Raw genomic sequence first — 26,702 nt, 5'->3', positions numbered from 1 at the left:
TGCAATAGAAGGTGACAGACTTGGCCAAGCAATGGAATGTATCACCCCCTCCCAGCCCAAGGGCTGGGGGGGGGGGGGTAGCTAACTACAAATGGGGCCGGCACCTCTGAGGTGGAAACACAGGGTGGTTCCCACACCCTAACTCATCCTCCCTCTGGGCACTGAGGTTCAAGCTACATTTTAGCCTGTCTTTGTACATTCCCATCTCCACCGCCTCTTCTGTTCCGTGAACTCTTTGCTGAATGCTTGGCAACAACTAGAGAGTGGTGGGTCCTGCCTCCCCATCACCCAGAGCTGGCTCCCTGGCTCTCTGATCCAAAGGATTCTCAGAGAGAGGGGAAGGGGACAGCTTCCTGTACTCCAGAGAGTGCCTAGCTCGGCTCACAGAGGCCTCAGAACCAGGACTACAGGGTGAGGGATCCACCCTGTTTGCACAGCTGAAGAAATAGAGGCCTGCAGGCAGGCAGGGCAGGGCAGCAGGGAGTGGCAGCAGGGAAAATGACCACCCGAATGCCTGCCAGCACAAAAGGGCTGTGGAAACTATATGCCCAAGGATGAATGTCTGGAAGAAAAGAACCCATGGGTGTCTAGGGAATCGTGATAAATGCAACATGAGAAGAGGACAGAAAATCAAGTGAGCTTGTTCCATGTTTATTGAGTGCCCCCATTCCAGCTTTCCCATCAATGTGGAGCCTGGGGGTGAGTAGGGTAGGCCCTCTCTCTCAATTGCTGGCACAGGCTCAGCCTGAACCTAGGAACATGTCCCCTCCCATGCTGCCCCAGGCCCAGTGTTAAGTGGGAGGGAGGGCACATGTGGCTGAATTCAGATCAGGTCAGCAGATTCCACGCCCCTGCAGGAAGGTGGGGACTTGGCAGTTAGATTCCAGTAGGAAACCTGAGGAGTCCCTAGGGGTCTATTTCTCTCTCCTCCTCCCTCCTCATAACCGAGCAGGGTTTAACCCTTTTTAAGTCATCACCATCAGCCAGGAGGATTTCAAATCACTGCAGATAGTATTCTGGAAACACCAGATTTAAGAAAATAAACAAACAAAATCCCACACATATAGACACATACTATGAAATATGTTTTTTCAAACTATACTCCCTGGGATAGTCCAATGTTGACCGCTATACACTGAATTAAAAACCACTGTTAACAGCCCTGGCCAGTGTAGCTTTGTTGCTTGGAGCGTCGTATACACTAGGGGTGTCGAACTCAATCAGAGAAGGGGCCAAAATCTAAAATCCAGCCTAAATCGCGGGCCGAATGGTTTACTGAACAGTCATAAACTGACAATGTCATAAACTGACAGCGGAGTGCAGTGATGACAGCGCGGTGCGGGCCACATTGCAAGGCCTGGCGGGCTGGATTTGGCCCGCGGGCCTTGTGGTTGACACATGTGGTATACACCAATGGGCGGCAGGTTCAATTCCCAGTCAGGGCACATAACCATGTTTCAGGTTTGATCCCCGGTTGGGGCAACAATTGAGGTCTCTTACATCAATGTCTCTCTCTCCCTTCCTTTCCCCCAAATTTTTTTAATGTAAAAACAAAAACAAAAACAAAAAAACCCTGTAGCCCTTTTCTTCATCTGCTGTTAATATGTGTATCCTCTGGCACCTGCGCAATGAAGTCCTTGCCAGTGATGAAATGCAGACCCGCAGCCATGCCGTCACTAAAAGACTGTGTGGTCTGAATGGAGCCCTTTCCCCTCTCTGGGCCTCAGTCTCCTCCTCCATAAAATGAGCAGGTAAGAGTAGTAATAATAGCTATCACTTATGGAGCACTTACTATGTGCCAGGCACTGCTGTAAATATTTCATATTTTCTTATTTAATCCCCCAAATGAGCCTAAGAAGTAGATATTACTATCTGTCCTTAATTTACAGACGAATTAACCAAGCCAATTCCTAGCAGTGTGCATTTGCTTCCATTCTCAGCCTCTCTGCACCTTACCTTCCTCATCTGTATAATGTAAATGAAGTAACTGGCCCAAGGTTACAAAGTAGTTAAGTGGCAAAATCAGCTTGTGAATCAAGGCACTCTGAACTTGGAGCCCATGCTATAACCAATATGCTCTAGCACATTCCATAGGCATGATATGTTGGCTCATTCAGTTATTGAAAAAAATATTTACAAAGCCTCTAATAGGAGCCAGGCACCGTTTTAGGGGCTAGAGAATACAGCAGTGGACAAGACAGCCCCAATCCCTGTTCATATAGAGCTCAGTAACATGGAGCTAAAGTTTCTTCCAGCTCCAAATGATGGAATAAACCAAGAGAAACATCCCTGAGTTCAAAAGGGAGGAGTCCAAAAGGAAGCTCTCCAGGAACTCCAGTTGGCCAAGGGAGCCTGTGGACAGGGACAAGGTCATGCCTGGCTCGGCGACCTTGATTTTTTTCTCCTTCCTGATCTGGCAGAGCACACTGCTGTGCAGGAGCCAGCTTGCCCAGCTTCCTGCAGCTCTTCCCAAGCCCATGTGCAGTGATGACAGGTTGGCAGCAAAAAAACCAGCTTTGGTGGGAATAATGACACAATGGAAATCGGCAAATGCTGCACACCATGGCAATTTTCTCCTGAGCGCCGATGGTAAAACACTGACCAGCACACCGCTGCTGGCAACCTGTCTTTCCCAATTGACCCCTGACCTTGATAGAATGCTAGCTGCCCTTCCCCTCTTCCTTTAGTGAACCTCAATCCTGCCTCTCTTGTATGCTTTTTCCCCAAGTTCGACAGACCCCAGTTGTGTCTGGAATCCTGAGCAGCTTCAAAGTAAATATTATCATTATGACTCTCTGTGCTCCTCACAGGCATTACTGTTGCTGGCACATTCAGAGGGCTGAGTCGTTTTGGGGCTCTTTCCCAGCAGAACATTTGTACTGCTCTCTCTGGTGGCTCCTTTGAGGTCTCCTACATTATATCTAGGATTATGGGATCCTAGCAATTTGCAAAACTAAGGGACCAGTAGATATTTTTATTAGGAGAGGGAAATCTCACCCTGCTCAGTAATTATTGTCCACCCTAGAGAATTTATTGAGAAGGAGTCTTTCGTTGTTGTTGTTGTTGTTAATCCTCACCTGAGGTTATTTTTCCATTGATTTTTAGGGAGAGTGGAAGAGAGAGGGAAAGACAAAGAGAAACATCGATGTGAGAGAAACACATCGATTGGTTGCCTCCTGCATAAGCCCCAATCAGGGCCAAGGCCAGGGAGGAGCTTGCAACTAAGGTATGTGCCCTTGACTGGAATCAAACCCAGGACCCTTTGGTCCTCAGGCCAACACTCTATCCACTGAGCAAAACTGTCCAGGGATAGGAGGAGTTTTAATATCTTCACACCCATGTGTCTAGCCCTCTAAAAAATAATCACTGTAGGTGCCATTTATTGATATTCTGACATATAAATTGGGCTCTGGATTCATAAAAATTGTCTCTCCCAATCTCATCATACACACATGCACACACACACACATGTACATGATGGGCACCCACTCTGCTGGGCTTGGACTTATGTTCAGCAGCCCAGCACCAAGATAAATAACACTGTGCTAAAAATACCCTAGGTCTCGGTTAATAATAGAAGCTAGTGCTACCATAATTTTACACTTAAACTGCCTTATTAGAAAAGAAAAGAAATCCTTTGGGGGAACATATTCCAAGCCCAAACAGTCATTAGGGGAGTAACCCTGACAAATTATGCACAGGCGGTAGGCAGGAGTGAAAGCAAAGATCAACTTCAGCAGCCAAGCTGCAAACCCTTCACCAAGTCAGCAGCAGCACCAAGCCCCATGGCTGAGCTGAGATTATAGCCTTGGAGCCACTCTTAGCTGCTTGTGACCTTGGCCCAAATTGTGGGTTCTCTGAGCAATGACAGGGTCTCAAGCACAGTCGGAGAGCAGAATGCATGAGTTGTAGGCTTTTTAGATCAAGGATGAAGAATGAAATTAACTCAGTCCAGGCTGGTGCATTGAATGGTTGTACCTGCTGGGCTAAGAGGGGAGCTACTAGGGCAGCCATTTTCTGAAACGTGACATGAGGGGAAAGAAGAGACAGGGTGACTGCTTGGGAATGAGGGTCTCCTTCCTCCCCCTCCCCTCTTGGAGGGTCTCTCCCAGGCAGTTAAGCAAGACTAGCCCAGCAGGTGCACACTGAAGCAGTCACAGCTGTACAATGCCTAGGCTGGAACTCAAGGACAGGGGTTTACTATTTCTCCCACTTGTTTGCCATGACCTTGGCTGCCTCTTCCTCTGGGCCACTGGGGAGCCTGTGACCCACATGTCCGATTACCCCACACATCCACCCTCAGAGAGCTATTCTTGTTTACATGGCCTCTCTCCTGAAGCTTTACTAGCCCACCCAATTGGTTGAAAGGTTGCTTGGTGTGGGTATGTCATTTCATTTCTCATCTCCTCGACTTCAGTACAGGTCATACAGAGCTCTGGGAGGAATGCCAAGAGAATCTAGTATGTTTGTGCGGAAATTTTCGGTAATCAAATATTATGTAAGATAAGTTGGCCATCAGCCAAAGATTGGAGAGATCTGGCAGCCCTCATATTACATGTGATAGCGTTTCATCTTGATGTCAATCACCGTGACTTCTATTTGTGTTGTATCCTTCTCCTAATAGCAACTAATCATAACCATCAGAGGATTTCTGGCATTTGATGAATTAACAGCCTAGATCTAGACTCTAAGACCCATGATCTGAAATTTGTGAAGCACTTATTTTGTGAAGCTGGTGTGTGGGAGGGAGCCATCAAGCTAGTGAGTGAGCCTTGCTGACTGCCTGCCGTCCATATTTAGAAGTGACTTTGTTGTACTCCACTTGCCTTTGAGTGTGCAGTTATTCTCCTATAGAAAGTGATATGGAAGAATGCTGGGGATAGAGAAGAAAATGAATGACCTTGGTTAGAAAACTTTACATTAAAGAGTAAAATATCCAATTTAAGAGTGGCCCAACATGATCTTCAACATGAATGAGTTCCCCATAGGCTCTATACAAGAATAAGAAAAGGTAATTGTCAGTGGTATTCTAGTGTTTCAACCAGCATGAAAACGAACTTTATTATGGTATACAATTATTAAGGTTTGGAAGTAGGTCAATGAAAATATGTAGCTATGCTCTACTGCACTGTATAGTGAAAATTATATGCTATGATCGTATTTGCAAATTTGGGATTTTTTTAAGGTCTAAGGAGAGATTCTTAAAGAATGTCAAGGAACTTTGTTCCTCATATTTGGTTGGTGCTTGAGTTTTTAAAATGCTTTTTTGTTCTCAAGACATGTTGCTAGCAGCAGTTAGAGAAGTGGAAGGCGGGACAAAGGGTCAGCTAGATGTGGGTTCTTGTCCTGGCTCTGCCAGTTATTCTGTGTTGCCTCAAGTAAGTCCTTATCCTCCCCAAGCTTCTGAGTCTCCATCTGTTCAATGAGGATACAAATGCTACTCATTCTGCTCACTTCACAAAGCCCTATTAAGGACCAAAATTGCTAATGTGAGAGTGTTTGAGAAGCATAATAAGTGGTTCCTGTGGGCTTAACTCATTCATTCCTTTCATAAACATTATTGAACACTCTGTGTGCTGAGATTAGCATATCAGAGGTGAGTAAGATGTGGTTTTCCACATTTGAGACTACAGGTCCAGGCAGAGATATACTTAAAGGGAATAAAAGAACTTTGCACAGTTATGTGGTCCCTGCACTTGAGTTCCCAACTGTAGCAAGCATAGCTAGGCTGCAAAGGAAACAGACAGGCCCAAACCCACTACCCAGCATCTGTATGCATCTTTCTGCAGCCATTACCTCCATCCCAGTTCTGCCTTGGCTCCCTTTTTCTGCAATCAAAACAAACCTGACAGCAATAGCTGAGCCAGCAAGCTCTCTTGCAAAATTTCCACAGGGTATCACACAGCTCAGTATCCCTTAAGGTGTGACCCCATATTCTGGTCTGACCAGCAGAAAATGTCATTATAGTCAGGTGTTTTTTAAAAAACAAACAAACAAACAAAAAAAAAAAACACAAGCAGAGGACAAAAGAAAAAAGCGGGGGAGGGACACTCTTACAAGTACATCAGAATGACGTACTATTTAACCTAATTACCTGCAAAGCCACATTCAGCTATTAAGTATCTATATTCTGTAATAGAATTTTCTGCTGTGGAAATACTCACCCACACACATGATGTTGAAGCAGAAGCCCTGGCTGACTGACTTATTCACCAACTGGTCCGGCAAGCTGTCAAAGCCCACATGGCCAGCCAGGGGGAGAGTTCGGCAATCTTCACCCTAATTTGGAAGGGGAGGGAAGGGAGAAAATGAAAATGTACTTATAAGCATCCTGGGTCTCAACTTCTCCATCCAAATAATATGTGTGTTAGGAAGTAACACCAGCCCAGGCTCCTGTCACCATAGCTCCAGGCAAAGCAAACTGCAGAGGCACTTATAAGGGGCAGGAGGGCAGGGGCAGTGGATAGACCGCTGGCGCCAGAGGTTCACAAACTTAGTTAAATTCTCAACTCACAAGCTGGATAACCTCTCAGAAACTCTACTTCCTTCCCTGTCATATGAGATAAATATTACTTATCTTACAGGTGATTGGGAGACTCAAATGTGCTCACACATGTAACAAACTTAGAACAATGCCTAGTACAGACATACGTGTTCAGTAAATATTACAAAGGGATTTCAATTACTCCTTTTTCTAGGGCAGTGGTCAGCAAATTTATTAGTCAACAGAGCCAAATATCAACAGTACAACGATTGAAATTTCTTTTGAGAGCCAAATTTTTTAAACTTAAACTTCATCTAATGCCACTTCTTCAAAATAGACTCACCCAGGCCTGGTATTTTGTGGAAGAGCCACACTCAAGGGGCCAAAGAGCCGCATGTGGCTCGCGAGCCGCAGTTTGCTGACCACAGCTCTAGGGCATTTTAGGGATCTACAATGGTAGCACCATGTTGTAGAGGTTAAGAGACTAAGCTTTGATAAAATATGGAAGCAACCCAAATGCCCATCAATAAATGAGTGGATAAAGAAACTGTGGTACATATACTCAAAGAATACTATTCAGCCATAAAAATGAATGAAGTCATAACTTTTGAGACAAAAAAAAAAGTATCACGTGATCTCACTTATATGTGCAATCTAATGAACAAAATAAATTCGAAATAAACTCATAGATACAGAGAACGGACTGACAGCTGGGTGAAAAAGGTGAAGGGATTAAACAGTACAGATTGGTAATTACAAAATAGTCACAGAGATATAGATTACAGCATGAGGAGTATAGTCAATGATATTGTGAAAACTATGTGTGGGGCCAGGTGGATACTTGAAGCATCAGGAGGGGCACTCTGTAAAGTACATGATTTTCTAACCACTCTGCTGTACATCTGACACTCATACAGAATAATGTTGCATGTAAACTTTAATTGAAAAATGTTTTAAGTGGGGGTGGGGGGAGGAAAGAGACTAAGCTTTGAATTCAGGCAAGAGTCCCACCTCCTCCACCTTCTGAACTTGGACAAGTTACATAACTTCTCAAAGTGTCCCCATCTGTAAAATCAGGAACTTAATAGTTACTACCTCATAAGACTGGTGTGAAGATTAGATAGGCTAATACTCTGAAAGCACTGAGCCAGGAGTAAGCATGCAGTAAGCATTCTATTATCAGTAACTGCTGTTCTGATTTCACTGGGAGGTTATCCTTCCACTCAGACGTCCCAAATAACATGTGATACTATGGCACACTGGGAGAGAGAGGGGGAGAGAGAGAGAGAGAGAGAGAGAGAGAGAGAGAGAGAGAGAGAGAGAGAGAGAGAGACCTCTTTGCTTCCTCTGGTCCCCTTGTCTCTATCAAGATCAGCCAAGCCATTTGCAGCTCTGGAAAGCAGAGGGCCTTTGCTTCTTACTGTTAAAGGTTTTTACAAAACAAGGAGAACTTCAAACTGGGGCAAGCTTCCAAGGAAGTGGGGGAGGACAAAAGGGGCCTGCATGTACTTAAAAAAAAAATTAGTGTTAACTGCCAATCCAGGCAGCAAGGAAGGGGAAAAGGGAGGAGAATGAAAGTTGGAGACAGCCAAGCTAGACAAGAGGGGTGGGGAGCTAGGTAAGCAGTTAGAGTTTTTGTTGTGTGGGGCTACACTAAGATTTCCATAACCATAAGGGTGCCAAGACTAATCCAAGAAGGACATGGTTAGTGCCAGGAGACCTGCACCAACATCGCAGGCTGTGAGCAGGCAGCTCTTAGCCTGGACTGAACCTGCTTTAAGACTAGGTCCATAAGGATACACTTCACACTGAGACAGATAGGCTGCATTGGTGGGGAAGCCTCACAGAGGCTGACATTGTCAGAACTGGTTCCCAGACAGCCCCTTCACCCAGCTTGGGATCCCACTCCCATTGGTGCCATCAGATACTCCAAGAGTGAGAGACAGGGCTAGGTGCCAGTGACTGCCACCTGACAAGTTCATTACCCTCACACATCTCACCCCACTCAGTCCCAGTAGAGTATTCTTGGAACACAACCATCTGCCATCATTCAATCCAGGCTGGAGAATTCCAGGTTCCGGTGGGGCACCTGAAGACAGCTGGGTTTCCTGAGTGGCCGACATCACACAGGGACTTGTTCTATATTCACCCCTTTCCACACCCCCTCACCTCTTTCTCATTCTTTTTATTAAAGCAAACAAATAGATCTATGTTTCCCTCTGTTCATTCTTGGTCCTCAACACTGCAGGAAGACAGGGCTTAGGAGCCAATATGCTTTCTTGATGGAGCCTCCTACGTAGCAGGCATCAGAAATTGGGGAGGACTCGGAGTTGAGATTTCTTGAACCATATTTTATCGCCCCTGGATGCCTCTTCCTGTCTACAAATGCAGCACCATGCTCCAAGGCCTCTGATCCAAGTGCCAAAGACAAGGAAAGAGAATTTTCAAACTGAAGACATTGGAGGACAGTAGGGAGAACACCATTCCTTATTCTGTGTGTGTGTGTGTGTGTGTGTGTTTGGTTGGTTGATTGGTTGATTAATCCTCATATGAGTATATTTTTCCCATTGCTTTTCAGAGATAGTGGAGGGGAGGAGAGAGGGGGAAAAGAGAGAGAGAGAAACATCAATGTGAGAGAGACCCATTGACTGACTGGTTGCCTCCTGCACACGCCCCAAACAAGGGTGGGTTCAGGGCTCAAACCCACAACCCAGGTATGTGCCCTTGATTGGGAATCAAACCTGTGATCTTTTGGTGTGCAGGCCGATGCTCTAGCCACAGAACACACCAGCCAAGGCCATACCTTCTTCTTTTTTTTTTCATCCTTACTGTTCAGATTATTACAGTTGTTCCTCTTTCTTTCCCCCTTAGCTCTCCATCACCCAGTTCCCACCCATCCCACCCCATACCCTTACCCCCTCACTGTCCTCATCCATAGGTGTGATTTTTGTTAATCAGCTTAACAATAACCCACAACCTTCGGACCAACTTAGGTGTGATTTTTGTCCAGTCTCTTCCTGCACCCCCCACACCCCTTTGCCCCGAGGATTGTCAGTCCACTCCCTTTCTATGCCCCTGATTCTATTATATTCACTGGATTATTCTGTTCATCAGATTTTTTATTCACTTGATTTTTAGATTCACTTGTTGATAGATATGTATTTGTTGTTCATAATTTTTATCTTTACCTCTTCCTTCTTCTTCTTCCTCTTCTTAAAGAATACCCTTCAGCATATCATATAATATTGGTTTGGTGGTGATGAACTCCTTTAGCTTTTTCTTATCTGTGAAGCTCTTTATCTGACCTTCAATTCTGAATGATAGCTTTGCTGGGTAGAGTAATCTTGGTTGTAGGTTCTTGCTATTCATCACTTTGAATATTTCTTGCCACTCCCTTCTGACCTGCATAGTTTCTGCTGAGAAATCAGCTGACAGTTGAATGGGTGCTCCTTTGTAGGTAATTAACTCTTTTTCTCTTGCTGCTTTTAATATTCTCTCTTTGTTTTTTGCTCTTGGCATTTTAATTATGATGTGCCTTGGTGTGGTCCTCTTTGGATTCCTTTCTTTTTTTGGGGGGGGGGGGGGGAGTGGTTCTCTGCACTTCCTGGACTTGTAAGTCTATTCCTTTCACCATGTGGGGGAAGTTTTCTGTCATTATTTCTTCAAATAGGTTTTCAGTATCTTGCTCTCTCTCTTTTTCTGGCACCCCCATAATTCTGATGTTGGTATGCTTGAAGTTGTCCCAGAAACTCCTTACACTATCTTCATATTTTTTGGATTCTTTTTTCTTTTCTGGATGGGTGTTTTTTGCTTCTTTGTATTTCAATCTTTGACTTGATTCTTGCAATCCTCTAGTCTGCTGTTGGATCTCTGTATATTATTTTATATTTCAGTCAATGTATGCTTAATTTCTAGTTGATCCTTTTTCATATCCTTAAGGATATCACTAAATTTATCAGCCTTTTCTAGAAAATTCTTGAAAAACCTTAAAATTATGGTTTTGAATTCTATATCCAGTAGTTTGTTTTCCTCCATTTCTGTCATTTGTGATCTGTTTCTTTGTCTCCACATTTTGGCTGCTTCCCTGAGTTGATAGAGTGATTTTGTGTGCTAAGTGTCCTATAGGGCCCAGTGGCTCAGCCTCCCTAATTATCTGAGGTGGACACTCTTGGTGCACCCCTTTGTGGGCTGTGTGCACAGTCTTGTTATAGTTAAGCCTTGATTGTTGTTGGTGTCACTGGGAGGAATTGACCTCTAGGCCAATTGGCTGTGAGGATCAGTTGTGTCTACAATGGGAGAACTTCTGTGCTGGAGACACTTTTATGAGACAAGACTTGCTTCAGTGGGGCTTTGGTGCTCACTGAGTCAGCCCCCATAAGGATCTGAGGAGTTGTAATCTGGATGGTCCTACTCTGACCCCTGGGTACACTGGCTCTTGGATTTCCACAGAGGTGCTAATTTAGCTCTGCCTGAGGCCACCCAGCAGGAGCTACAGATAGATCTGCAGATTTCTCTTCTTTGTTTAGGTTTTGGAAAAGCCCAGATGAGGCCTTATTGTAAAACAATGCAAGCTGCTGTGAGGCCTTGGGCCTTCTTTTGGATGTTCTGGGTATCTCTGACACAGCTATAGTTTGATAGGTAAAAGTTTAGATTTCAAAGGACCAGGCCATTCATATGCAAAAGCCTCTGCACATAGCTTGGATGGGGTAGAGTCTCAGGGAGGAGCAAACAGCAATGGCTTCCCGTCAGCCCTGCCCTAAGAGGTCCCAGATTCTCAGTGTCCCTTGGTAATCATTGCAAGCACCTCTGAGAGAAAGCCGTCCTCGTGTTACGCCCACTGCCAGACAGTCCAGTTTCTCCCCGTATGAGTCTGGGTCCCCAGAGTCTCGCCCGGAACTGGAATTCAGAGCAGTTGGGAGCTTATGTCTCCCTCCTGATTGAAAAAGCCAGCCACGTACACAGTTGATAGCCCTCTCTACACACACATCTCCATACCTGCCTTCCATACCTCCTCTGAGTCTCAGTGTGTTTTTCTCTTTCCTTCTAGTTATAGAATTTCCACTCAGCCAGCCTTCCTCTGGTTCTGGATGATGTCCGTTTTGTCTTTTAGTTATAGTTTTGAAGTTGTTGTGTGGGGCGGCAGGTTCAGGTGTTTACCTATGATGCCATCTTGGTTTCTCCCCCATACCTTATTCTTAAAGATTTACTTTATTGTCAGAGACTGACCAAGCACTTCATATGTGCCCACCTATTACCTGGTACCTAGCACAGTGCTGGAAAATACCCTAAACAGCAAATGGAAGGATATGGGCTTTATTCCCTAGACCAGTGTTTCCCAAAGTGTGGTACGCGTACCCCCAGGGGTACGGGAAGGGTTTGGTGGGGATATGCACTGCACCGTGCTTAGCTGCACCTAATTCTACGTTCTCATGAGTACGAGGGGTACTCAGCGTTACGAAAATTATAGAAGGGGTACACATATGTCAAAAGTTTGGGAAACACTGCTAGACCATGATGTTTGGGGGCATACAAGTAGTTCTTTTGAAAGATCATTCAGTAGCAAAGTGCTTCATTGATTGGAGAAGAAAGAGAGAGTAGGGGCAGAAGACCTATTAGCAGATAGCTCCAATAAAGTTGATCTGGCATTGAGACAATAAATGCTTGCTGAAATGAACTGATCTGACTTGAGACTCAGGAGGAAAGAACAAATTTAAGAGATGTCCAAAAGGGATGAGCCTCAATGAGTGGGCAGAGGGAGTGAGGGAGCAATCAAAGCTCAAAGTATTCTAAGCCTGGAAGCTTGGATTGATTACATTGTTCAACATACACCCCTTTGGACCATGGCCAGAAAGAGGGAAGCCAGGAAATGGGGCTTGTTTAGTGGGAAGTCGATAATCTGGTTTTAAATAAGCTACTACTAAAAGAAATTACATTGATCAGGTTTTTTATTTTATAAAAGTAATCAATGTTCACTGAAGATATTTTAGAACATGAGAAATTATAAAGGAGAAAAGCACAATCATCCATATCACTCTCCAGAAATACTCACTGTTAATATTTACATGGATTTCCCTCTAGTTTGTATATGGTGCAGGTTTTTTTGTTTTGTTTTGTTTTGGGGTTTTTGTTGTTGTTGTTATTGTTTTACAAAATAGGGATAATTTTGAATAATCCTTTTCATAAACTGACTTAATAATCTTATACTCAATATAGTGTGGATGTTTTCTTGAGTAATTAAGTATATTTCTTTTTTTATTTTATTTTTCCTTTACAGTTGACATTCAACACTGTTTTATATTGGTTTCAGGTATACAGCATAGTTGCCAGACAACCATATAATATTAAGTATACTTCTAAAACTTTACTTTTATTAGTCACATAGCATTCCTCTGTAGGACTCTACAAATTTTATTAACCAGTCTTCCACTGCTAGACATTTAGGACGCTTCCAAGTTTTCAACAACTTAAACAACAATTATTTTTTTTATAGAATGACATATCTCTAATTATTTCTAGAATTGAAGCCCATTGGGCCCAAGGACTCACACATTTGAAAGACTGTGGTACCCATCGGAGATCACTCAACAGAGAATAGCACAGATTTCTACTTCTACCACCAATATATGAGTGTCTGTTTACTCTACATAAACCAACACTTTGAATTTCTGAGGCTTTTTAGCTATTGTGCATTGCATCACTGAAAAATTGCATTAAGTCATTTAATTTGCATTTAATCATTATTTTTATTGTTCAACTATATATGTATATTGTGCATATGCATACCCACATATGAGTTGCCTGTGCATGTCTTTGCCCAGTTTTTAAAAAATAATAGGTGTTTGTCTTTCTCTTCTGAATTTGTAAAAGCATTTTATATGTTATGGAAAACAAGATAGTTTTGATTTTATGAGAAATACCAGGAAAAGAAATTCAATAAGTACTTAGTAACATGGGATTGTAGGCTCCAGGAGAAGTCAGGACTGGGATATAAATTTAGAAGTGAAAGGTATGAAACTGGTGTGTTCACCAAGAGGTAGTACAGGGAGAAAAGAGCTAAAGGTTGAATACAGGAAATGCCCACAGGTAAGGAATGGGAAATTGAAGAGGATTCTGCCAAGAGGAGGAACTGATCAGGTAAGAGATGACCCAATAGTTTTCTATCACCAGAGGTCAAGGTTGCAATCAGAAAGAATTGCAGAGAAATAACTGTTTATCTGGACTTGGTGAAGGTCACTGGTGATATTTAGAATCCTTGTTTCTTCTGTATCTCTTTACCCACTGTCCAATATACCTAAATTAACTGGAAGGTTAATGTGAGGGTTTTTTTCTTACACAGCAAACTTTTTGTCTCAATGCCTGTAATTGAGAAAACTTCAAAAATGTATTCAATAGTATTTGTGTATATATGGTTCCTGCTTTAGGAACTCCTGTCTAGCAAGTATCATTCACTCTTGCTTTAATGACTCTTATAAAATGTAAAGGTCATCATTATGAATACCAGTCCTCATTGTTCAGAGCTAAATATGCAGAGGTAAAAAGGACAGGACATTGGACTGAATGTACACTGATCCCTGAATAGCCTTCTGGAAATTTCTTCCCCACTCCCTCACTAAAACCTCTGATATATTATCTCTTTCCTCTTTCTCCATAAGGTGGCCTGATTAATGGAGGTTCTCATTACTTTGTTTTTATTTTATTTTATTGTTTAAAATATTACAAATAGTACTACACATATCTCCTTTTTTTCTCCCATTGACCTTCCCCTAACCTCCCCTACCGGTCCTCGTTACTTTGACTGCAATTACAATTGAACGTTCCCCGGATTACAATGTTCACAAGAGGAGATGGAACTAGCAACTTGGCCCAGCATGTCTGACAATAAAACCTCAAGTTATCATTTTGAGTAGCAGGTGGCACCAAGGTCAAGGTTTGAACTGAGATGCTAGAAAGGCAACAGTAGCCGAAACCGGTTTGGCTCAATGGATAGAGCGTCGGCTTGGGGACTGAGAGGTCCCGGGTTCGATTCCGGTCAAGGGCATGTACCTTGGTTGTGGGCATATCCCCAGTAAGGGGTGTGCAAGAGGCAGCTGATCGATGACTCTCATCGATGTTTCTAGCTCTCTATCTCTCTCCCTTCCTCTCTGTACAAAATCAATAAAAATATATATATATTTTTTTTTTAAAAAAAAGAAAGGCAATAGTAACCAAAATTTGAAATGGCCCATCTCCACTAACCCTGCAACCTCCCCTCGGAATCTATTCTACAGAAACTCTACATCTGCATATTTACCTCTGTCCTTTTTTACCTCTGCATATTTACCTCTGCATATTTAGCTCATTCATTATGATACTGTTCATAATGCTGAAAAATTAGATGGGGGGGGAAAAACATAAGTGTCTGACAATAGGAAAATATTTAACTAAATTCTGGTACAGGCCTATTCTGGAATATTCTCCAGCCATTAAGAAGAATTCGGTTGTTCTATAAGTACTGATGTGAATATCCCCAAGACATATTATAAAGTAGATAAAAGAAGTTCTAGAACAATAAGCACAGTATAAGCCCATATATAAAAAGAGGCCTGTATATGTGCCTTTGCACATAAATGTACTTGAGTGCATAGAAAGGGGACTGGAAAGAGCCCACCAAACCAAGAACTGTGGCTACCTCAGGGGAGGGGAATGGAAACAGGGGCTTACTCAGGGGGTAGTCAGTATGCTTCCGTATTGTTTATGTTACAGCTTGAAATGTATTCACACACTACCTATGTAATTTTAAAACATCTTTAATACAAAGAAAGGGAGTTCTCAGTTTTTCACCAGGAGCAATTAAGAGGCAGAGTCTGAGAGGAGCTAAAAGGAAGACAAAATGAAAGAGCGCTCCTGAGAACTGGGAGAGCCCCACTTCCCTCCCCAATTACACTTCCTCTTTCTCCTCATCTGAAGTCACTTGTGGTTTTGAAATCCGTTATACCACATTTCATGTCATAGGCAGAAACACTGCTCTCTTTCTCTTCCGCCTTCACCCCTGAGGACACACCAATTTCATTTTTTAATTGAGTAGTTGAAGGTTCACGTTATAAAGAATGACTTATGGTGGTTCCAGTTGTGCATCTTTCTCCCACTGCTGTTATTCTGCAAATAAAGAGTCCCAGACTGGTTGCAGTGGCTCAGTGGTTGAACGACAATCTCTGAATCAGGAGGTCAAGGCTCCATTCTCAGTCAGGGCACGTGCCCAGGTTGCAGGCTGGATTCCCAGTAGTGGACATGCAGGAGGCAGCCGATCAATGATTCTCTCATCATTGATGTTTCTATCTCTCTCTCCCTCTCCCTTTCTCTCTAAAATCAATAAAGATCAGTCATTTGCATATTAGGCTTTTATTGTATAGGATATTCATGCAAACCGGAAATAAAATCACATATCCCAAAACATGTAGCAGAAAGTCTTGAAACAATCAAGTGGGTGAAAACCCTATCTGTTGCCTCCACTATTGTCAAGGGTGTTGATGCCACTGTATTATCAGCTGTAAGAACCACAAAAACACTGATAAGTTCCCAGAGGTTAAAAAAACAACACTCTAATGTGCCTCACACATCAAATGTCAGGATTTCCCTCGTGCTGATTAAGCCAGGCTAAGAGGAAACTGACAGTAGTAGCAATGCACTGAACTGGGAGAGAGCAATTTGGGGGCTTTGCCAGGGAGAAATAAAGCTGCAAAAGCTGCCGAAACCGGTATGGCTCAGTGGATAGAGTGTCGGCCTGCGGACTGAAAGGTCCCGGGTTCGATTCTGGTCAAGGGCATGTACCTCGGTTGTGGGCACATCCCCAGTGGGGGGTGTGCAGGAGGCAGCTGATCAATGATTCTCTCTCATCGACGTTTCTAACTCTCTATCCCTCTCTCCTCCTCTCTGTAAAAAATCAATAAAATTAAAAAAAAAGCTGCAAAAGCTGGCAGCAACCCCTTAGGGGCCCCAGAAATGCCCTTCAGAGAACAGCTTAGAGGACCCAGGGGATACACAAAGGAAACCATCCTCACCAAACAGGAAGAAGACCCCCCCCCCCTTTTTTTTTTTTTTTTGGCAAATCCAGTAGATGAAACTCTGGAGTGGCTTTTCATTCTATAAAAGGATTCACAGCAGGATTCTATTAAAGAGCCAGCTTTCCTTGTGCATTTAAAATGGGACTCAATAGACAAAAATTCAGCTGTCATGTATCTTTATAGGAACACAAAGACTATATTTACATACATGGACAGACAATATCTAAAGGGTTGTTTCTAGTCCACTTATAGGGACCCTGCTGAGCTAAAAGCCCAGACTTGCCTTCTCTCCAACTCTCCCCACCCAGCTGAAGGAGTCTAAGCAAGGAAGGGGTGGAGTAACACACTGCCACCTCATTCATAAAAAGAAGTGGGCAAAGACCTAACAAAATTAGTCTGGAGAGCAAGGAAACATAAGAATCATACAATAGTTGAGCTGGAAACGCCCTTAAAATCACCTAGTCCAGCCCTCTTGGTTTACCAAAGGGGAAACAGAGACTCAGAGAGAGGAAATTACTTGTCTGGAGTCAGAGTGATTTAGTGGCAGAGAGTGCTATTAGGGTCCAGGACCCTGTCAAGCAGACTGCCACTATCCAATGGAAAAGCTGCCTCAAGAGGCAGATACAGATTTTCACACTGCCAAAATTCCGGGACATTTGGGCTTGTGGCTTGATGCTTAGTAGCGGAGAGAAGGGTCACAGAACACGACCTCAAAGCCAATGGGCTCACCAAGGTGACTATGGCCCACAGAAGGCAACAGAGACCTTGGATGTCATGGAGGGCCTTTTGCTCCTCTTCTGCCTTCTCTGTCCCATTTCCCCCCTTTCTGACTCCATCTTAAGCCTAGGCCTGGCCAACCACCTAGCTCTGCTCGAGAATCCCAGGGCTACCTAACCCACAAGCCAAATTCTTAAGTAAAACATCTCCATCAGTACAGGGGTGACCCTTTGCTCAGAGTGCATCAACTTTCCCACAAATACCAGACAGATTCCCTTCAAGCTTGGCTATTTAAACTGAGTTTTCTAGGTGTTCTGGACATTGTTATCTCCGATCTATTTTAAAACACACACACACACACACACACACACACACACACACACACACAAAGGTTTACTCACAGGCCTCTGGATGAATGCCCAAGTGTCCTCTGGGGAGCCTGAATTGGCCATTGCCTCCATCTGGTCTCGTTTAAAGGGGATCTGAAAAAACCTAGTTCCTGCCTCAGCGCCAGTGCTCAGAGCAAGGGGCCTCTGCTGTGAAAGGAAACTCAAGGCTTACCTCACACCTCATCAAGGGCCACCAAGGGCCCCGAAATCGGAATTCTGTCCTATTACCCCAGTGTCTTTGTTAAGGGTCAGAGAGGGCCCTGGAAGGAGAAACCTGAGCCCTGAGCCCTGTCCTTGAAAAGGCCTATAAATCTTTTCCTGTCACCTTTAAGTGAGTGGAACGGATGACCCAACTCCAGGGCCAGCTGAGAGCACACTGCATAATTCAGCAGATGGCTGCCTCTAATGAGAAGATACTGAAGGAGAGGATAACATTATGTCTCACCCTCAGGAGCATGTGGCCTCCTTCCTCTGTGCAGGCAACAGAGAAACCCACGGTTTCAAATCCCAAATCGCGGTGGCAGAAGCCTCCTCCTGCCAAACCGAAGAGGAAGGGTCTGTGTTTCTAATTTATTCTGCCCCCCTCCAGTTGTTACTTAAAATAATCCATCATTACATAGCTGGTGGCTCCAACATTTGTATTTAAAGCAATATGGGAGAAAAAAGAAAGAAAAATCCATGACTGTGCTATCTGGATTGAAGCTAAGACTCGTTTTAACATCAAGAGTCTTCCAAGCACCCAAGTATATTCTCCTCTGACCTCCAAGAGTGTGCTGGGGGGACAGGTGCAGAGAAAGAGGGAGAAGAGGGGACATGGCACAATTTTTATTTCTTAGAAACATCATGCAAAGACCAGAGGTTGTTTTTGTGTGTGTATTGTTGTTGTTGTTGTTTATGAATCTGTGTCATCTGTTAGGTGTTTCGTTATTTTATCCACTGACCAGCAATACCACTTTGAACAAAGTCACTTGATCTCCGTGTACTCATAAAATGAAGAGGACAATAATACTTGTCCAGGAAGCTGTTGGGGAAAATGAAATCATATAGATGGAGGAGATATTCTGAGATCTTTAAAAGAAACATGTTACACTTATCCGTGGTATTCATTTGCTTTGCTTTTCTCTCTCTTTCTTTCTTTTTAAAAAAAAAATATGTTTTATTGATTTTTCACAGAGAGGAAGAGAGAGGGATAGAGAGTTAGAAACATCGATGAGAGAGAATCATCCATCAGCTGCCTCCTGCACACTCCCCACTGGAGATGTGCCCGCAACCAATGTACATGCCCTTGACCGGAATCAAACCCAGGACCCCTCAGTCCGCAGGCCGACGCTCTATCCACTGAGCCAAACCGGTTTCGGCTCTCTTTCTTTCTTGAGTGCAGTTTTAATGTTCATGCAGTAGATACCCTTATCAATTGTTCATACTAACATGAAACCCCAGCTCTGATAATCCAGGAGGCCAGGCAAGTGCAGAAATCAGTCCTATTTCACCCTGGAATACCCTTTTCCAGGGTACTAAGCTTCCTAATAACTTTTGCTCCAGCTAATACAATGGGTTCACTCCCTTACAGCACACAGAAGGAGGGGCCTGCTAAAAAAGAAAAAAGAAAAAAAGAAGGAGGAGGGGCCTGCTGAGTAACAAAGCCAGCAACTAATAAAAATGTTGCAGCAGAAACTACACAAAGTCAATGCTATGCACATGACAGCAGGTCAAAATCTCATTGTGTTTTACAGACAAATCACTCAGCTCGAATGCCGTTTTGGAGTAAGAACACTGCCAACACACATTTCCGGGATTTAGGATAGAAAAAGGAAGCGGGCTTATTCCTGCCTCTCATCTGGAAGTTTGGAGAGAGCAGCATCCTATTTGCCTTGGCGACACTGGATCCCAGCACCTGGCACAGGGCCTGGCAGAGTCGCTGCCCAACAAACACACACATTGAAGAAATGAATGAAAACAAAAGTGTGTGAATTAACAAAGGAAATGTTCCCAGCCGGTAGCAGAAGTGAGATCTCACCCATCTTCACATCTACCCTTTTCCTGTCCCACACCTCCACTGCTGGATTAGGTCCCCTTGAATGGATTCTCACAGCAGGCAGCAGCTCTCTTGTGCAGAACTTACCACATGGTAATTATATACTTACTGGTGTCTGCCTCTGCTACCAGACTGTAAATTCCCCGAGGGAAGGGGACACGTGCATTTTGAAGGGGGTGTGCACTATAATCCCCCTACTTTTTACAATATTTTGAAAAGTCTTAAACATACAGAAAAGTTGGGAAATAGTACAATGATCAGGCATATGCTCTTGGCTAGATTGAAGAAGTTTGAATATTTGGGGCCATATAAATTTTTTTCAGTGCTATATGCCCAGTAGAGGTAGGAGTGAATATTGAGGCTTGCTGCCCCTGTTTATATTTTTATTTTTTTAAATATATTTTATTGATTTTTTTTTTTTTTTTTTTTACAGAGAGGAAGGGAGAGAGATAGAGAGCTAGAAACATCGATGAGAGAGAAACGTCGACTAGCTGCCTCCTGCACACCCCCTACCGGGGATGTGCCCGCAACCAGTGTACATGCCCTTGACCGGAATCCGGGACCCTTCAGTCTGCAGACTGACACTCTACCACTGAGCCAAATCGGCTTCGGCCCTGTTTATATATATATATATATATATATATATATATATATATATATATATATATATATATATATATATATATTTTTTTTTTTTTTTTGCAATAGGTCAAATTTTATTAGGCTTAAGAAAAAAATGCTTGCTAACCCAGTACAAATAATTCATTCAATGGAAAATCCCAGTAAAAGGAAGTAGGGTCATATTTATCACGAAGTTGGCTATTTGTGATGCAGCCCACAGAATTACTTTATTTTGTATTAAATATAGTGGAATCTAACAGAGATTGTTGCATAAAAATTCAGATTTACAAATAACATAAAGACATTTTTATCTGGTTCACAAGGTTTGTTTTACAAAGAACTCAGTTCAGGTTTTCTTAGATGAAGTGGTTTTTCCATTCTGTATTTTAAGAACAACTTGTTTTTTATATGTCTTTTTAAGGTCCTGTTTATATTTTTAGTGTGAAGCTGTGGAGATGGTTGAGGCAGGGAGCTTCAAGGGGAATCGAGGGGAAGAGCCATTTGATAGCAAGCCCAGAGTGCAGCCACCTGCAAGCAGTTGCCCTAAGGCACTCGTTCCAGGCCAAACTCAGCTAGGGCAAAGTTCGCCCCTGCAAGGTCTTTTACTGGGAGAAAGACCATTACCTGGCTGCTGCTGGGAGAAAGCATCATTTCCCACATTTTGGATTGTTTCAAGCCAGAACCAAGGTTCTTTCTATGGGCCAGCACTTAGAGGCTACAACTCAAAATGCAACACTGAAAGGAACAGCTCAAGAGCCAGGAAATGCAGCCTCTGGGGCCTGCACTGTGCACGGCGAGGTTACCTTGGACAAGTCATGCATCTTTTCAGAGTAGGTATATATTAATAGCAGCCAAGCCACCTCACAGACAGGGGTTGGGGGTAGGGACAGACCAAGAATCTGCTGTAGTTTTCTAATTATTGTGTCCACGATTTGTCTCCCCAAGTATACTGTAAACTTAAAAGCCAATAACTTTATCCACTACTCTTTTTTTTTTTTTGTAGAGTTGACCAGGGATAGCCATCATGTGGGACACTTAGCAGTCAATCACATAAACACTTGTGGTCACAACAGAGAAATCATTTTGTCATGCACAGTCTTTGTAGTGTTCATTCAAATGGGATGGGACTGCACAATGTACAGGAGAACTGAACTTGCAAGTTGCACGCATGCCCAAATAAGGGCCCTACCCAACAACTCTAGGGCCTGTTTTAGTCTAGCCAGAGTGACCCTCAACTGACTCTGGAAAGAACACACACACACACACACACACACACACACACACACCACATACCAGAGGACTACTTGCATGGCGCCTTGTCTCAGAACTCACTAAACAGAACTCTTAAGCCAGGCACACTCAGGTTTATTCTCCAGTCTTCTCTTCCCAACCCCTGGATGCACGTTCCCTGGAAGAAACAAACTGCAACCAGAAGGCCAAGGTCTCCTGAGTTAATCCCATCTTTCCCCCGGTGAATTACAACTTCTTGCAGACACAAAGCAGAGCAGAGAGACAAATGACACATTAAACAAGAGCTTCACTGGCTGGGGGAGGGGGACATGGAGAGTGACGTCAGGTTTCCCAGAAACCCATTTATCACGATAACAAGGTCTCAAGTGCTCTGCTGCTCTTTGAGCTTCAGAATCTGACGTACAATACAGTACAGCAAGGACAGCCAGAGCAAACTGTAGCCATGCAAAGGAAACGAAGTGGCCTTAAACCACTCCACCCCCATCTGCAGAACAAAAGGATGCCTGGTTGCTGGAGTTGTGCCAACCTTCTAGAACGTTCCCCTGTGCAGCATCTGCCCTGCAGTCCTAATCCAGGCAAAGGGACTGGTGAAAGCTCACAGACAGGTCAATGCAAATTAATTAGCTGACAAGAAAAATCATTAGCATCCTTTTTGGTCACTAAGGATGGGACAAATGTAACCCAGGAGGCTAAAATGCAGGTAATAAAGCGGGGGGGGGGGGGGGGGGGAAGCACTCTGGGAACTCTGAAAACACTAAAGTAATAGATATCACAGTGTTAATCTTGGGGAGAAGAGAACTCTCTCAATTTCTGTTATCCCAGTGCATCCTATCTACTCTGAGTCCTTCCACATCGTGACTATATAAAAAGCTCCATCTGGGGTCTGCAGAAGTTGGAGGAGGTTTCAAAGAAATCACTCTGCCCTTCTAAACAGGGACAAGAGGGTGGAATAAATTTATACATATCTTGTAAACACTTGGATTCTGGATTCTGATTTTGAAAACAACTATACCAAATACTTAGAGACTTTTATATTGCCCTGGACTTGTATTGCACAGACTATTTCCCTTAATAAGTAAACACAAGGTTTTAAAACGTGTGTGTGTGTGTGTTAGAGATTTTCATCAAATAGAATTTGGTGTCGTGGGATTTGAACTCCCTTTATTTCACTCTCCTTCCTGGTCTCAGGGTGCTGGCAAACTGTGGGCTTCTGAAAATTCCAGAAACCCGTGGATGAATAGAAAGGCTAGCTTGTTCCCCCAAATGGAATCATCCCTTTCCTTTGCAACCAAACTTCTGATCTAAAAACAAACAAACATGGGGCCTCGGGTCACTTCAACATGATTTCTGTGTACACCTCAGGCTAGAAAACTTCAGTTCTTTACATGAAGATTTTTCTTCCCCGAGTCTGTTGCCAACAAAAAGAGAGAGGGCACCATTTTTGCAAACCTCACAGTTCTTTTCCTGAGTTCCCATAGAAAGAAGCCAGCTCCACAGATCTGGGTACTCAAGCCCTATAACAGGGAACACGCGCCCCTACAGACCCCAGAGGCCCGCACAGCCTGGGTCAGGTGCTCGGAACGCTGCCACCACAATACGCAGGCAGCCACCTCCAGGCCAGGGGACTGCACCCCACACAGAGGCACAGATGGGACCCAGAGGCACACAGCACAGGCAGAGAGGCGTCCGAACATCACCCTGAAGGTGAACACACACAAGAGAAACTGACGGACTCATCCAGGGTCAGAGAGCAGCGGGGCGCCGCCACCCGCACGGGAGGCACGAGTGCGCGCGCGTGCACACAGACGCACACAGAGCTGCACACTCACAGACGCAGTCACATATGTAATCCATATGGAGAGTCCCTCCCCCAGCCAGTCACCTCCCCGCCCCCCTCACCACTCACCAACTCCTGCCCCAGGCTAACCCCAGGCCCGGGTCCCTCTCCCCAAGGTGGCCGGGTCGCAGCGGGCAGCTGCGCGCAGGGGCGCGGCCCGGCGGCTCGGGGAGCCAGGCCGGGGCGCCCGAGACGAGGAGGGCTTGGCGGCTCTCGCAGCCATTCATTCGGCAACGCCCCATCGGCGGGACCGCTGCTGCAGCGAGGGAAGCGGCGGCGCTTGTAGCAGATATTGGGCAATTCAAGTTCAGCCGCCGGCCCGCAGCCTTGGCCGCCCGCCCGCCACCACTGTGGTTCTCGGGGACTGGCCGGGCGACCGAGCCGCTGATCGCGGGAGCAGAAGTCCCACCGCACCTGGACTCCGGGATGCTGCTCACTGCCCTCCCGGCGAAGGCGGCGGCAGCTAGGTCTCCCCTGCCCAGCCCAGGCCCTTGGCCAGGGTCCTTGCCACCCAAGCCCCGCACTCACCACCTGGCGAGCTATGTCGGTCGCTGCCATCCCTCCAACTGCTCCTGCTTCCTCCAGGGCTGCCTCCGGCGCCTCCTCAACGGGAGATCCAGCACGGGAAACAGGGGAGCTCCTCCGACAAAGAGAAAGTGTTACACTTTGGGCGCGACCAAGTCCTATGGGGGGAGGTGCAAGGGAGGAGCCCCCTCGCCGCTGCTCCAACCCCGATCTCCCCTCTATCTCCCACCCCCTCGGAAGTGGGGTCTGGGGAGCGGACGGATTTAATGCGCTGCTTCCCCCCGCTAGCGCGCTCCCAGTTCTCCCTGCAACCCCAGCCGCTGGCCTCTGCAAGGGAGGCGGGGGCTCCCCTCGGTGACCACGTCCTGCCCCACCCCCGCCACTGGGTTCCATGGTACGTCCCGACCTCTGCTGAATTGTCACACCCCCCTGCTCTCGCCTTACATCCCGAGTCTCCCGACCCCCAAAGGCTGGAGGGGAGCCCCTGCCCCTCCCCCTCCCGCGCACAGCTCTGCGGCTGAGCTCCACCGTCCTTCCCTCCTTCCCCCAGGCCCCCTGGACCCCTTCCACCTCTCCACCGAGATATCAGGGTGCAGGGGTCCCAGCGCCCGCCACTGGAGTCTCGAAGCTCCACCACACCTGACACCCGGCCCCCCCGGCCCCCATCATGGCCCGGGAGTGCTGCTGAGGCCGGAGGGGGGCAGCTGCTGCGGCACCTCCGTAGTGGAGCTTAGAAAGAAGGTGGTAGGGGGAGCCGAACTGCCGCCCCGCAACTCATCTGTGACCAGCGGAGTCCGAGGCCAGCAGTGCAGAAATGGAGCGCCCCTTTTGCCCTGGGGTTTCTAAGCCTCCGGTCCTTTGGGCTGCAGTTTGGAGCCAAGCCACCACCGTTGGGTACTTAATGTAGATGGGCCCCAGGCCTCCTCTCCCCAGCCAGCCCAGACCGCCTACCCCCGCCCTCTCTTGCCTGGACCGTTGGGGAGTCAGAGGAGGTGCTTGGGGATGAAGATCCCAGCTCTGTGGAGCCGGATAGTGGGCAGCGAAGAGGAGCTACTTCCAGTGGCTGTAAGCCGCCCCCTGATTGTCCCTAAACCTTGGGTGAGCCCAGGAGAACCTCCGAAGGCAGAGGCTCTGCCTGACTGATTTCCTTCTCCTCCTGGCCAGCCACCGCCGCGGGTCCCTTCTCTTGCCCTTGGCACCTCTCCACCACTGCAGCCCTGATGCCCCCTTCCCTCCCACCCTCACCCCAGGAGCGGCCCCTGGCTAGTTCCCTGAGATTGGGGAACCCTGGCAGATCTGGAGGGGTGGGGCACTCCAGTCCTCTAAAGGGCAGGTGCTCTGGTCTCAAAGGGGGACCCAGACCCTAGAGTGGCATCTGGGACTTCGAGGGGAGCCAGGCCTGTGGGTGAAAACTGGGTCCACAGGGGATCCAGATGGGGAGAGGCCCCTCAGCAGCCAGGCCAAGGCAGAGCGGCTGAAGGGGAGGCGGGAGGGAGGAAAGCAGCAAAACAGGAACCAGGGAGAGAGAGGGAGAAGGGACCCCACCCAGTGGCCCAGGCCTGTGGAGAAGGAAGGAAGAGAGAGATGTGGGGTGGTCACATGAAGCGCTTTTCTGGCATTGGATTCCCGCTGCTGGGACCGTGCTTCTCACTGCCGTTTCCGGGAGGTCCCTGGGTGAGGAGTGCACCTGAAGAATTAGGACTCTGTGCTGAAGCATCCCTAGTGCCTAGGGCCTGACACTCAGGAAGCGACCAATTAAGCGTGTCCTCAACAGGAAAGCAGAGGATTTGGATATAGGGGGAGGGATGTACATAAGAAAGAAAAGACACCAGGAGATACAGCTGTGAGGAACCTCTGTAGGGCTGAGCTAGGATCAGATGGGGGAGGAGGGGTCATAGTTGACCTGCAGCTTCCAGGATGGGTGACTGGGAGGGAGACTGGTCTTCCCTGGCAAAGGGTGGGGTGTGGCGGACGTGGTGTCTGGGTGGTGGTGGGACCAGAAGCAGGCATTTGGGTAGAGCTTGCGGAGCTGGGCAGGCAGAGTACTGGGCGCGTGGGAACCCTGCCTTTCTCTGGGTGTACTGCCCTCCGGCCTTCGCGCTCGCTCTGCACTGACCAAAGCCCTGGATATTTCCCCCAGCGCCTTAGCGCAGAATCCTTGGTGGCCTGCCAGTGTGGTACACTCTGCCCACCTGTCCCTAGGGATCCTTGGAACCTTGTGGAGTCCTCCTCTGAACCACTGGACCTCTCAGGCTAGAACCAAGTGTGTAATTCAAGTCTCCTGCAACCCTTTCACGCCTCCAAGATCTGACCCTGCAATGCATCTGCAAGTCCCCCTAGGGCCTGGGCCTCCCAGTTTGGGTGGGGTGTGGGTTGGTGTTGATGTTTGAGTAGGTGTGAATTTATGTCAGTGTGTGTCTGCTGTGTGTCTGGCATACATTTAATCCTATGTTTGTATTTGTTGGTCAGTGTATACGTGTTTCTGTTTGTCTATATCGATGTGTATGTCAGTGTGTAATTTCAGTGTGTATGTAGGTAAAGGTGTGTACCCCAGTATTGTGTGTTGGTGTGTGAGTCAGTATGTACATGTCAATGTGTGTGTTGGTATATGTGTCATTGTGCGTGTGTCAGTGTGTGGATGTCAGTGTGCATGGACTATGTGTAGAGAGATTTAATTCACTATGTTCTGGGCTTCACATACCTTATTTCACTCAATGCAGTGGGCCAATGACTGGGAGGTGTGGATTATAATGTTTATTTCAACAAAGAAGTTTGGAAACTCCCTGGGTTTGAGTCTCCCAAT

General features: G+C 46.0%; 1 protein-coding gene across 10 annotated transcripts in view; it reads right to left on the bottom strand.

Annotated features, from left to right (window-relative positions):
* The window catches only part of SEPTIN6 (septin 6), a 75,982-nt gene extending 51,752 nt beyond the window's left edge, over positions 1 to 24,230 (bottom strand). For 3 of the 10 annotated variants that reach the window (XM_084870389.1, XM_084870387.1, XM_084870386.1), the window contains exons 1-2: positions 23,903 to 24,222; positions 6,165 to 6,279 (exon numbers count right to left, since the gene is read on the bottom strand). In XM_084870389.1, coding sequence (XP_084726515.1) covers positions 6,165 to 6,279; positions 23,903 to 23,932 — 145 coding nt within the window. In that variant the 5' untranslated portion in view covers positions 23,933 to 24,222. Of the gene's footprint in view, positions 1 to 6,164; positions 6,280 to 23,443; positions 23,612 to 23,902 lie in introns of those variants that run through there. The other 7 variants (XM_084870392.1, XM_084870390.1, XM_084870388.1 and 4 more) reach the window with 6 other exon arrangements.
* Positions 24,231 to 26,702: the final 2,472 nt, after the last annotated feature.

This window comes from Pipistrellus hanaki, assembly GCF_964339955.1.
Source record: "Pipistrellus hanaki genome assembly, chromosome: X".
Taxonomy (NCBI): Eukaryota; Metazoa; Chordata; class Mammalia; order Chiroptera; family Vespertilionidae; genus Pipistrellus; species Pipistrellus hanaki.
This window is presented reverse-complemented; position numbering and strand designations above follow the sequence as displayed.